This window comes from Eubalaena glacialis, chromosome 4 (genome assembly GCF_028564815.1).
Source record: "Eubalaena glacialis isolate mEubGla1 chromosome 4, mEubGla1.1.hap2.+ XY, whole genome shotgun sequence".
In the NCBI taxonomy this organism is placed as follows: domain Eukaryota; kingdom Metazoa; phylum Chordata; class Mammalia; order Artiodactyla; family Balaenidae; genus Eubalaena; species Eubalaena glacialis.
In genome coordinates, this window is record NC_083719.1 from 94,278,577 (window position 1) to 94,292,965 (window position 14,389).

Below are 14,389 nucleotides of genomic sequence, written 5' to 3' on the forward strand. Positions count from 1 at the left end.
CCAAGAAGACCCTATACCTCACAACTTGGAATGCATGCACCTTGATCATGGAGCAGGAGGGCTTTAATCTCTGGGGGACCATACAGTGTCACACGACTCTTCCTAAGAGATCAGCACAATAGCCTATAATTCAAAAAAGGACCACTGTTGAGTTTTTCAAGGTAAAGGTAGCCCATTCCTTTCTTCATGCTGGTAAACCTCTGGAATAGTAAGGCTGTTATCCCTGACCTTCAGCACTTCACGTATGTCTGTTGTCCAGGTTCAGATCACTGTGATCCTTTCTGTTCTGCATGTGGACACGTTTGAAGTTGTGCATATAATGCATCAGTTTCCATTCCTGGCTTTTCACAGTTGATTGTCCTGAAGACCTGCTGGTCTTATCTTCACAGAAGATTATAGAATATTATTTTTAGAGAATAATTATTTCCTCTCTGTGCATTTATGCTAATTCACTAATTTGTATATCCATGTATAACTGATTTGCTCTATTTTTAAGTCCCTGAAAATTCAGCAAGTTGCTGTTTTACCATTTATTTCTTATGATTAAAATGTGTTTGATACAAACACATTTGCTCTTAGTTCACCTATGTTAAGTTTTTTACCATCAATCTAAAGGCTTGTTACTTGTTCTTATTAGCCATGCGGTTTCTGTCATATTGATGGAAGACACTGATAACTATCTGAAGATTAAAAACTGTAATAATGTACTTAGTACAAAACATTTTTTAATGTGCTTGAGACCAAAAATAATAACTCTTCGGGGTTCTTTTCTCTCCTGGTTTTCAGGGTGCTGGTTGCACAGCCCTGGTGGTAGCTGTGGTCGCAAGGAAGCTGGAACTTACCAAAGCAGAAAAGCACGTGCACAACTTCATGATGGACACTCAACTGACAAAAAGAGTAAGTTACCACCCTTGTATCTCCAAAGGGAATATTAGTGTTTTTTTCTTTCTTTGGTTTAAATTTTTATTTTATTTTATGTTGGAGTATATAGTTGATTTACAATGCTGTGTTAGTTTCAGGTGTTCACCAAAGTGATTTAGTTATACATACACATATATCTATTCTTTTTCAGATTCTTTTCCCACATAGGTTATTACAGTATAATGAATAGAGTTCCCTGTGCTATACAGTAGGTCCTTGTTGTTTATCTGTTTTATACATAGTAGTGTGTATATGTTAATCCCAAACCCTTAATTTATCCCCTCCCACACCTTTCCCCTTTGGTAACCATAAGTTTGTTTTCAAAGTCTGTGAGTCTGTTTCTGTTTTGTACATAAATTCATTTGTATCATTTTTTTAGATTCCACGTATGTGATATCATATGATATTTGTCTTTGACTTACTTCACTTAGTATGAGAATCTCTAGGTCCATCCATGTTGCTGCAAATGGCATTATTTCATTCTTTCTTATGGCGGAATAATATTTCACTGTATATATGTACCACATCTTCTTTATCCATTCGTCTGTAGATGGACATTTAGGTTGCTTCCATGTCTTGGCTATTGTAAACAGCGCTGACATGAACATTGGTGTGCATGTATCCTTTCGAACCATGGTTTTCTCCAGATATATGCCTAGGAGTGGGATTGCTGGATCTTATGATAGCTCTATTTTTAGCTTTTTAAGGAACCTCCATACTGTTCTCCACAGGGCTGCACCAATTCACATTCTCACCAACAGTGTAGGAGGGTTCCCTTTCCTCCACACTGCCTCCAGCATTTGTTGTTTGTAGATTTTCTGATGATGCCCATTCTGACTGGTGTGATAACTCATTGTAGTTTTGATTTGCATTTCTCTAATACTTAGTGATGTTGAGCATCTTTTCACGTGCCTCCTGGCCATCTGTATGTCTTCTTTGGAGAAATGTCTATGTAGGTCTTCTGCCCATTTTTTGATTGGGTTGTTTGGTTTTTTGTTGTTGAGTTGTATGAGCTTTTTGTATATTTTGGAGATTAAGACCTTGTCAGTTGCATCATTTGCAAATATTTTCTCCCATTCTGTGTGTTGTCTTTTCGTTTTGTTTATGGTTTCCTTTGCTGTGCAAAAGCTTTTAAGTGTAATTAGGTCCCATTTGTTTATTTTGTTTTCATTTTCATTACTCGAGGAGGTGGATCCTAAAAGATATTGCTGCAATTTATGTCAAGGAGTGTTCTACGTTTTCCCGTAAGAGTTTTATGGTATTTGGTCTTACATTTAGGTCTTTAATCCATTTTGAGTTTATTTTTGTGTACCGTGTTACAGAATGTTCTAATTTCAGTCTTTTACATGTAGCTATCCAGTTTTTCCCAGCACCACTTATTGAAGAGACCATCTTTTCTCTATTGTATATTCTTGCCTCCTTATTGTAGATGAATTGAACATAAGCATGTGGGTTTATTTCTGGGCTTTCTATCCTGTTCTGTTGATCTATTATTTCTGTTTTTGTGCCAGTACCATACTGTCTTGGTTACTGTAGCTTTGTAGTATAGTTTGACGTCAGGGAGCCTGATTCCACTAGCTCCATTTTTCTTTCTCAAGATTGCTGTGGCTATTCAGGTTCTTTTGTGTTTCCAAACAAATTTTAAGACTTTTTGTTCTAGAACTGCAGAAAATTGGGAATTTAAAAGGGATTGCATTGAGTCTGTAGATTACCTTGGGTAGTATAGTCATTTTGACAGTAATTGATTCTTCCAATCCAGGTACATGGTATATCTTTGCATCTGTTTGTGTCCTCTTCAATTTCTTTCATCAGTGTCTTATAGTTTTCTGAGTACAGGTTTTTTACCTCCTTAGGTAGGTTTATCCTAGGTATTTTATTCTTTTTGATGCAATGGTTAATGGGATTGTTTCCTTAATTTCTCTTTCTGACCTTCAGTTGTTTGTTAGTGTATAGGAATGCAAGAGATTTCTGTGTATTAATTTTGTATCCTGAAACTTTACCAAATTCATTGATGAACTCTAGTAGTTTTCTGGTATCATCCTTAGGATTTTCTGTGTATAGTGTCATGTCATATCATGTCTACTTCTTTTCCAGTTTAGATTTCTTTTATTTCTTTTTCTTCTCTAATTGCTATGGCTAGGACTTCCAAAACTATGTTGAATAAAAGTGGTGAGAGTGGACACGCTTGTCTTGTTCCTGATCTTAGAGGAAATGCTTTCAGCTTTTCACCATTGGGTATGATGTTAACTGTAGGTTTGTCATATATGGCCCTTATGTTGAGGTATATTCCCTCTATACACACTTTCTGGTGAGTTTTTTATCATAAATGGGTGTTGAATTTTGTCAAAAACTTTTTCTGCATTTATTGAGATGATCATTTGGGTTTTATTCTTCAGTTTGTTAATGTGATGTATCACACTGATTGATTTGCAAATATTGAAAAATCCTTGCATCCCTGGGATAAATCCCTCTTGATCATGGTGTGTGATCCTTTTCATGTACTGTTGGATTCAGTTTGCTAGTATTTTGTTGAGGATTTTTGCATGTATGTTCATCAGTGATACTGGCCTGTAAGTTTCTTATTTTGTGGCATCTTTGTCTGGTATCAGGGTGATTATGGCCTCATAGAATGAGTTTGGAAGTGTTCCTTCCTCTGCAATTTTTCAAAATAGTTTCAAAAGGATAGGTGTTAACTCTTCTCTAGATGTTTGATAGAATTCACCTGTGAATCCATCTGGTCCTGGACTTTCATTTGTTGGGCGTTTTTTAATCACAGTTTCAATTTCAGTGCTTGTGACTGGCCTGTTCATATTTTCTATTGCTTCCTGGTTCGGCCTTGGGAGATTGTACCTTTCCAAGAATTTTTCCATTTCTTTGAGGTTGTCCACTTTATTGGCATATAGTTGCTTGTAGTAGTCTTATGATCCTTTGTATTTCTTTGGTGTCAGTTGTAACTTCTCCTTTTTCATTTCAATCATTTCATTTATTGATTTGAGCCCTCTCTCTTTCTTGATGAGTCTGAATAAAGGTTTATCAACTTTATCTTTTCCAAGAACCAGCTTTGAGTTTTATTAATCTTTGCTATTGTTTTCTTTGTTTCTATTTCATTTATTTCTGCTCTGATCTTTATGATTTCTTTCCTTCTACTAACTTTGAGTTTTGTTTGTTCTTTCTCTAGTTGCTTTAGGTGTAAGTTTAGGTTGTTTGTTTGGGATTTTTTCTTGCTTCCTGAGGTAAGATTGTATTGCTATAAACTTCCCTGTTAAAGGTGCTTTTGCTGTGTCCCATAGCTTTTGGATCATCATGTTTTAATTTGTCTCTAGGTATTTTTTTATTTCCTCTTTGATTTCTTCAGTGATCCATTGGTTGTTTAGTAACACATTGTTTAGCTCCCACGTGTTTGTGTTTTTTATAGTTTTTTTTTACCCCCTTGTAGTTGATTTCTAATCTCATAGCATTGTGGTCGGAAAAGATGCTTGGTATGATTTCAGTTTTCTTGAATTTGTCAGTGCTGGGTTTATGGCCCAGTATGTGATCTATCCTGGAGAGTGTTCCATGAGCACTTGAGAAGAAAGTGTATTCTGCTCTTTTTGGATGGAATGCTCTATAAATATCAATTAAGTCCATCTGATATATTGTGTCATTTAAGACCTGTGCTTCCTTAATGATATTCTGTCTGGATGATCTGTCCATTGCTGAAAGTGGGGTGTTAAAGCCCCCCACTATTATTGTGTTACTGTCGATTTCTCCTTTTATGGCTGTTGGCATTTGCCTTGTGTATTGAGATGCTCCTATGTTGGGTGCATAAATATTTACAATTGTTATATCTTCTTCTTGGATTGACCCCTTGATCATTATGTAGTGTCCTTCCTTGTCTCTTGTGACAGTCTTTTATTTTAAAGTCTATTTTGTCTGATACGAGAATTGCTACTCCAGCTTTCTTTTGATTTCCATTTACATGGAATATCTTTTTCCATCCCCTCACTTTCAGTCTGTATGTGTCCCTAGATCTGAAGTGAGTCTCTTGTAGACAGCATATACATGTGTCTTGTTTTTGTATCCATTCTGTGTCTTTTGGTTAGAGCATCTAATCCATTTATATTTAAGGTAATTACCAATATGTATGTTCCTGTTGCCATTTTCTTAATTGTTTTGGGATTATTTTCATGGGTCTTTTTTCTTCCTTTCCCCTTTTGTTCTCTTCTGATTTGATGACTATCTTTAGTGTTGTGTTTGGATTCCTTTTTGTGTGTATATCATCTGTTGTAGATTTTTGGTTTGTGGGTACCATGAAGTCTTGATATAGCAGTCTATAAGATTGTTTTAAGTTGCTGGTCTCTTAGTTTCAAATGCATTTCCAGTATCCTGCATTTGAACTCTCCTCTTCTCACAATTGCTGGTTTTGATATCATATTTGTGTGTGGATTATTTCCTGCCTTAACTGTACGTTTGCCTTTACTGATGAGCTTTCCCAGTTGTAATTTTCTTGTTTCTAGTTGTGTCCTTTTCTTTCCCACCTGGAGAAGTTCTTTTAGCATTTGTTGTAAAGCTGGTGTGGTGGTGCTGAATTCTCTTAGCTTTTGCTTGTTTGCAAAGCTTTTCATTTCTGCATTGAATCTGAACGAGAGCCTTGCTGGGTAGAATATTCTTGATTGTAGCTTTTTCCCTTTCATCACTTTGAATATATCATGACACTCCCTGCAGAGTTTCTGCAGAGAAATCAGCTGATAACCTTATGGGGGTTCCCTTCTTGCTTTTGTCAATTTGATTAATATGTGTCTTGGCATGTTCCTCCTTGGGTTTATCCTGTATGGGACTCTCTGCACTTCCTGGACTTCAGTGAGTGAGTGTTTCCTTTCCTTTCCTATGTTAAGGAGGTTTTCAGCTACTATCTCTTCTAATATTTTCTCAGGGTCTTTCTCTCTCTCTTCTCCTCCTGGGACTGCCTATAAGGTGAAAGTTGGTGCATTTACTGTTGTCCTGAGGTCTCTGAGACTGTCTTCATTTCTTTTCATTACTTTTTCTTTATTCTGCTTTGAGGCAGTAATTTCCACCATCTGTCTTCCAGCTCACTTATCTGTTCTTCTGCCTGATTTATTCAGCTATTGATTCCTTCTAATGTATTTTTTCATGTTAGTAATTGTATTATTCATCTCTGATTATTTGTTCTTTGTTTATCTAGATCTTTGTTAAACATTTCCTGTATGTATCTTTTAGGTTTGTGCCTCCATTCTTTCTTTTTCCATGATCTTGGATCATCTTTACTATCATTATTCTGAATTCTTTTTCAAGTAGCTTGCCTATCTCCACTTAACCTAGTTGTTCTTTTGGGGTTTTATCTTGTTCCTTTGTCTGGAACATATTCCTTTGGGGTTTTATCTATCTTGCTCCTTTGTCTGGAACATATTCCTCTGCCATCTCATTTTGTCTAACTTTCTGTGTTTGCAGTCCCACAGGCTGCAGGATTATGGTTCCTCTTGCTTCTGGTGTCTGCCCACTGGTGGGTGGTGCTGGGTCTTGTCCCTCTGGTGGGCGGGACCATATCAAGGGGTGTGTTTTTGGGCAGCTGTGCACTCAGGTAGCTTTTAAGCAGCCTGTCTGCTCTTGGGTGTTGCTGTGTTCTTGCCCTGTTTGTTGTTTGCCCTAAGGTGTCCCAGCACTGGGGCCTTCAGGCTGTTGGGTGGGGCAAGGTCTTGGCATCAAAATGGCAGCCTCCAAGACAGTTCACACCTATGAGTGCTCCCCAGTACCTCTGCCACCAGTGTCCTTTTCCCTGCAGTGAGCCACAGCTGCCCTTCCACCTCCCCAGGAGACCCTCCAAGAGCAGCAGGTAGGTAGGTCTGCTCTAGGCTCTAATGAAGTCACTGCTTTTTCCCCTGGGTTTCGGTGTGCATGAGACCTTGTGTGCATCCTCCAGGAGTGTCAGTTCTGCTTCCCCCAGTCCTGTGGAGTTCCTGCGATCAAGTCCCACTGACCTTCAAAGCCAAATGCTCTGGGGGCTCCTCCTCCTGATGCCAGTCCTGCAGACTGGGGAGCCTGATGTGGGGCTCAGAACTCTCTCTGTGATATAATTATGTGGGAGAACCTCTGCAATATAATTATTTTCCACTTTGTGGGTCATCCACCCAGTGGCTATGGGATCTGATTGTATGGCAAGTGCACCCCTCTTACCATCTTGTTGTGGCTTCTTCTTTGTCTTTGGAAGTAGAATATCTTTTTTGGTAGGTTCCAGTCCTTTTTTATTGATGGTTGTTCAGCAGTTAGGTGTTTGGTGTTTTCGTGAGAGGAGGTGAGCTCAGGTCCTTCTACTCTGCCATCTTGTCTGGGGCTCCTGTTTTCTTTCAGTTTTGGGCAATAATAGTTTTTACTTTGACCTCTGAAGCTGAAATGATGATATGGTTTAAAGTTAAGGCATTCTTGGAGTCAGTTCCATTTTTTCACATTGAGAATAAACCCTTCCTAACTTTAGGTCAGTCAGGAAATAATTGGAAAACCTTGGTATTTACTCAAGTATAAAAATAAACCACATAAATCTAAAATAGGCATAATTAACATTTAAGTTTGCAGCATGCAAGAGGAGACCAATATTGGATTGAGTAGGAAAGAATATACCATCAGTGTATTATAAAAACTTTTATGGGAAAGTGCTTCAACCGATATTTTATTGAGCTTCTGTGAGATAGTCACTGTTCTAAAGACTGGGGTTGCAAAGACAAAGAAAAAAAACCCACTACCTTTAGGACCCCAAGGTAGGGGTAGAGAGACGTTGAAAATGGTATGGCATCCAGACAGGAGAAAACAGTCATCACAGTTTTTACAGAGCCCTTGCTCTGTGCCAGCCACTGCTCTAAGCTTGTCACATTAGAGCAGTGGCTGGCACACTTGTCTCATCCTTACAACTTTCTGAGTGAAGTGCTAGGATCATAGCCATTATACAAATGTGGAAGCCAAGACCCAGAGGCTAGGTATCGCATGTAAAAAGAAAAAGATTTGTATCATGCTAAATTTTTAGCCTCTCTTCATAGTCACTTGGGACACCAAAATAACAAGGTCAAAAAAAAACAAAATTATTTTACACCAGTCATCTTACTATATAACCACTCCTCAACATGGAATCTAATTGGTCTGTCATTGAAATAACAAAATACGTTGTCATACTTTACCCATAAAAGAATCAAGAGAGGTCTCAAGCAGCATTCTAATTGTAGTGTTTTTACTCACTCTACATCTTACCTATCAGACACTATTTTGAGACTTCATTGCAGTTAGTAGGTCCACACAATTCTAGATGATCAAAGACACTCACTTGCCACCATGCTTTCAACCTGGATTTACCACTTTGGAATGTCTTCTACTTTACACAGTTTTCTCTCATTTTCTTCAGTTCCTGAATTCATTCTCTAAATTCGTGAACATTTCTAAATGTTACAGGGAAGCACACAGAGGGCGGAAGGAGAGAGGTAAAAGAGCTGAGTGGAAGGTTGGGGTTCTTGTAACCTTCAAGGATAGCCTAGGAAATAAAAATACATGCACATTACATTATTAGTCCACATCTAATCCAAAATTGTAGCACGTTTCGTGTATCTCATTGTGTGTTTAAGGATCAGAAGTTGTACAATATCAAAAAAATATCTCTTCCATAAAGTCCCTTGTATAATCCAAATAATTTTATCATGAAGATTATGTTTTCACAGGAATTAAGTTAATGCCACACTTAAGATACTATGTGGAAAAATACCTTAAAACACCGTATAATCCATATATATATATCCATGTACTGATAAATCTTTTCAATAGAAAAAAAAAAAAACTTGTGACAGAATACAAATAATGAAAATTTTTTAAAAAACAAATTAATTAGCATATTTAGACAGATTTCCCCATGTTTTATTTTGAGAAGGAAAAAAAGTAATTTCTTTACATTTACCTTGGGATATTGATATTCCATATCTTTATTATTGAAACACTTTTGGAAAACACAAGGGCTTTGATTTAAAAGTCTACCGTTTAACATGGTTGTATACTGCTTTTGATGAGGATGTATGTGAGAATCACAGAAGTCTCCCAGTTTCTTTCTTTCAGGAGACACTCCAGGTTGATTTTACACTTTAGCTGAGGGTCCCTCAACCTCAGCACTATTGGCCTTTGGGGCTGGATGTTTGTTGTATGGGACTTTCTTGTATGTTGCAGCATGTATAGCAGCATTCTTGGCCTCCACTCACTAGAAGCTAGATGCCAGCAGCACTTCCCCTAACTTGTGACAACAAAATTGCCTCTAGACTTTGCCACATGTCTCCTAAAGGGACAAAGCCTCCACAGTGAGAACCACTGCTTTTGCTTGTTATTCCCCAAAGATTTGGAGACGGGGACAAGTCCCCTTAACAGATACTCTTTGACCATGCCGAATTTATTGTCATCATCTTCCTGGGAATAATGTATTCATTTCACAAAAATATACTGTGGACCTAATGTAGTCAGGGTTCTGAGTTAGCTGCTATAGTCCAGGGATCAGATAATTTTAAGCTTTTATAATGCTGTTCCTTCAGTAAATCAGATGAAAGTTCTGTCTCTTCCTGCTTGGCGGAAAAATGCACTTGTGCTCTTGCTAATGATGTTGCTCTTGGGTCCCCTTATGGATTCAGGATGTAGATCTATGCATCTAGATGAACTTCCTTTGGTTTTTATGACTAGAACTCATTTCCCCAGTCATCACGTTTTCTGATGTTACTGCTTTTCTGTCATAAGTTCTTGTATACATTTGATAAACTCCCTGTAGATAATGTTGAATTAATTAGGAGTCAGTCATATTGTTGGTAGAAAGCTTTTTCAGTAAAAAGTACTGTTCTAGTTTCAAAATTCACATTCTCCACCATGCTTATGATGCTTTATTAATTCTATTATCTCACTACTATTGGTTAAAAGCGCAGCTACTTTGAAGTATTTCTTGCGAACAGAGTCTCTAATAGGTCTGAGAAAGACACTCGAGCAGGCTTGCTGACAGGTCTATTTTTATAGGCAAAATGCCACTAAGTACAAAAGCAAATGTTAAAATAACATTAAAATCAAACAAATTTCTAGTTTATGATTCCCATTCCATTATTATACTCAATATAGCATATGAAAATAATAGCCCTTTTATGTTTCTCTCTGTATTATTTTATACAAAGTTAGTTATCAATTAATGAGTGTCATTGATTCCATTTGGTTATTTATGGAATTAAGTGGACCCATTTTATAATTTTTAAATAAAAAATCTAAACTACTGAATGATCAATTAAAAATTATTTCTGGATAATAACCAAGAATAAACAAGGACCTTAAAGCCATATATAGTTACTAAGATGACAGATTAAAAATGAAAATATCCCCTGAAACACTACATCGAAGTTTTTTGATGGTCAACAGGGATAGTGGTCACAGACATTCTGAAATCTTAATATGACTTTTTTAACATTCATATTGCTTTTCTTTAAATGATAGATTATTCTTCCAGGAAGAAATGGAACCTTCCAAGCCTTCCAGTGTGTATTTTAACTAAACTGAACAATTTCCATGAAAAATTATTCACCATGTACAAAGTTTGAGGAACAATTTTATACAGAACTCATTTCTCTGTGGGACTACATTAACCACATGAAATACTATGTTTGCAAGTAGAACACACAATTCACTGGGCACGAGCATTAATGGAGGATTGTCCTATATAATTCCAAAAGTTTACATGACGCTCCTCTGCAATTCAAAAATGGCCAATAGGTCCATGTAACCTGAATAATCTAAGGATTTCAAAATCAAAGCATAATAGCGATAACTTATCAGTAGGCTTAGTAAGACAGAACCAGCTATTTAATAGATTACAGAACCAGCTATTTAATAGATTCGTAGCATACGACCTTACAGACGCAATGTGTTTACCATGCTAAAACTTTAGGAAATATATTATTATTACTATTCATTCAGGTTTGAACCAAAAAGAAATCTTGGAGTTTGGCCCTCTGGCTACTTTCATTTTGGAAAGAAACTTGAAAACAAGCAATTCTGAGAACCCAGGCATAATTTTTAAAGTCGCTAGATGTACCATGAAGGAAAATTATACATATTAACGTCCACTGTGGGTGTTTCCAATCCTGTTACGAATTCTCAATAAGATCCATAATAAGAACACTATTATGTAATTATATGTAATTATGTAATTTTGTTTCTTGCATATCTCTTAACAAGTGAACAGAAATTCTAGAGGATTTACTGTGTGTAGCTTTTATATCATGCTTGGCTACATATCCCAGTGGGTTAAAATACAAATGCATGGATCCCTTGACCTTGCCTTGTTCCATTCACCCCACTGCAGGTACCTGGTCTCACGGAGAACCGGCCTGGCAAGAAAGGTTGGTGCCCTGACCACAGCCATCCCTGCTGCTGCAGGGGCAGTGAGAGCACATGATGTCCTACTAAGCTGCACAGGCTTAGTGGCCTTGACTTTGTCCCCCAGGCATCCTGGAGGCATCACCCACAGCATATAGAGCAACATTTTACTGTAATTATCAGAATGAGAGGCAAGAAACTCTCCTGCCTCAAAAAAGCCTCTGAAGGGAGAGGCAAGAGGAAGAAAAAGAAAGTAGTAAAAAGCAAAGGAAATCTATAAACAAAGTAGCCTGTTAAATAACTCTCTAATTGTATGTATCATATAGGGTTGAACGAAGCAAACATTCAGTTAAAAGTCAATCAGCTTTAAGAGCTTTTGTGGTTTATAAAGTATTGTTTCACATAAAAAATATATTTTACCTTACTACCTATGGCTTTAATATTTTATAATTACCTAGGAGTCAGCAATATAACATGTCATGTCCTTTATACCTATGAAAGTGGGTTGAAGGCATCTAGTGACTATTACTACTTTTCATAGTATAAATAGCTTATAGGGCCTTTGTTTTCTCAAATTATTACTAAAATATCTGATTATTTTATGCCTTTCAAAATTTTTCTGATAAAAGACTTGCATTTGAGTTGACCGCTAATTTGTTTTTAATTTTTATTTTATATTGGAGTATAGTTGATTGCAGTGTTGTGTTAGTTTCAGGTGTACAGCAAAGTGATTCAGTTATACATATACATGTATCTATTCTTTTACAAATTCTTTTCCCATTTAGGTCATCACAGAATATTGAGCAGAGTTCCCTGTGCTATAGTAGGTCCTTGTTGGTTATCTATCAATATTTTAAATATAGCAGTGTGTACATGTCAATTAGTGAGGTAGAACAAATGTTCTTATTTTCCCTGTGTGAGTGTGTCTTTGGGGGTACAGGAAATGGAGAGAGGAAGAGAAGGTTCCTGTTAAGAAAGGGCCCACCTTTCACTTTCCTTGTTCTGTGAAGTAGAGGAAATAAGTTATATTTCATAGTGGCGCTGGGCCATTAATTGGCAACATATAATACAGCTACTAATTATTGAGAGATATCTGTGAATCCCTCGTACCAACTCTCATGGTATCTAGCAAGTGATAGAGACTCAATAAATTTGTTGAATTAATAAATGGAAATGCTCTGACCCCTTTAGATCCTAGGTCTCTTCTTTAAACCTGTACACCCTTCTTATCAGGAGGGTCCTTTGGTTGATAAATATGCATCTATGGTTATGATTAGAAGTTTTTATGATACAAATTACGTATACTATGGTGCCAAATTTAACACCATAGACATTTATTTAATACCAGCTATGCCAAAAGCACTGAGCTAGGGAGAAACAATGGCATGACCTCTAAAACTTTGTAAATGCCCTGGAAAGTGGAGCAGGGGCTCCAGAGTTACATTGTTACATGACTATAGAGCAGGGTTCTTAACTGCAAATAAACTTTCATCTCAATGATCAGAAATGCACAGACCTACTTCTCCTCTCCCCCGTTTTTCCTGTAAATTTGGATTAGCATTTTCATGTAACGATTCCCATCCTTCAAACCTGTAAAACACTGAGGTGTTTCCTCCCTGTCTTCTGTTCCCTTTCAACCCTATGAGGAACCGAGGAAAAAAATCTACTATTATCAGTAGAGGATAAGTTTTTCTATGTTTGGCTATAGTGTTTGTTTTGTTTCTGCTGTCTTGAAAAGTAGCAGTTAAATAAGATGCTTTAAGAGATTTATTCCTGTATTTGAAAGAGAGTTAGTTAGAAAGGGGATGTTTCACCATAAATGGATATATTTCACAGTTCTTAAAAGCAGCTGTAGGGATTTCATTTTCAGATGAGGAGTCAATTATTTTTCAGCCTGTCATCTACATTGCATGTTTAGTGAATACAAATCCTACAATATAAAGTCCAGGGGTTATCGCCCACTGCAGTACACTCTGAAATTGAGGTTCCCTACTCCCTTCCAGTCATTCCCCCACCATCCCAAAGAAAAAGAATCATTTAAAGTACATTAAGGACAAGCATTGGATCACCTTTGAAAATTTTATAGACTTTAACAATTTGGCATTTGCTCTTTGTAGATGAGAATCCAAACCAAAATTAATTGCTGTGTTCTATTCCAAACAAACACTGCTATGTTCAACTGCTGTGTTCTTGTCTCATCACTTCTTACCCAGTTGTCTAGCTGCCTCACTGGTCTGTGTTCTAGATTCTTACTCTGTGTCTTGAGCTGATAAAACCAGGGAGGGAGGATATACCAGGGCCCTTACCAGTCCTCCAGGCAGTACATCTGCTCAGAGAGCTGAGACCTCCAGTAGCCAGCCCTTCTCCTTGCTAGCAGGGAAGGGCCTGTCCCAACCCCAGGCAGTGCTGGCTAGTCACTTCCCACTCCTCTCTCTTTAAAAGCAAGGTCCTCCTACAAAGCTACAGTCATCAAAACAGTATGGTACTGGCCCCAAAACAGAAATATACATCAGTGGAACAGCATAGAAAGCCCAGAAATAAACGCACACACCTATGGTCAATTAAGCTATGACAGAGGAGACAAGAATATACAATGGAGAAAAGACAGTCTCTTCAATAAATGGTGCTGGGGTAACTAGACAGCTACATGTAAAAGAATGAAATTAGAACACTCACTAACACCAAAAATAAACTCAAACTGGATTAAAGACCTAAATGTAAGCACAGACACTGTAAAACTCTTAGAGGAAAACATAGGAAGAACATTCTGTGACATAAATTGCAGCAAAATCTTTTGTGATCTGTCTCCTGGAGTTATGGAAATAAATAAACAAATGGGACCTAATCAAACTCAAAATCTTTTTCACAGCAAAGGAAACCATAAACAAAACGAAAAGACAACCCATAAAATAGGAGAAAATATTTGCAGACGATACAACTGACAAGGGATTAATCTCCAAAATTTACAAACAGCTCATGTGCCTCAATATCAAAAAAAAACAAACAGCCCAATCCAAAAATGGGCAGAAGACCTAGATAGACATTTCTCCAAAGAAGACATACAGATGGCCAGGAGGCACATGAAAAGATGCTCAACATCACTAAT

General features: G+C 37.2%; 1 protein-coding gene across 1 annotated transcript in view; it reads left to right on the forward strand.

The window, feature by feature from the left end:
- KCNN2 (potassium calcium-activated channel subfamily N member 2) overlaps nucleotides 1-14,389 on the forward strand; it is a 174,236-nt gene that overhangs the window by 147,454 nt on the left and 12,393 nt on the right. Inside the window, exon 6 of the mRNA XM_061188055.1 lies at nucleotides 787-897. Within this exon, the coding sequence (XP_061044038.1) occupies nucleotides 787-897 (111 nt within the window). The remainder of the gene's footprint in view (nucleotides 1-786; nucleotides 898-14,389) is intronic.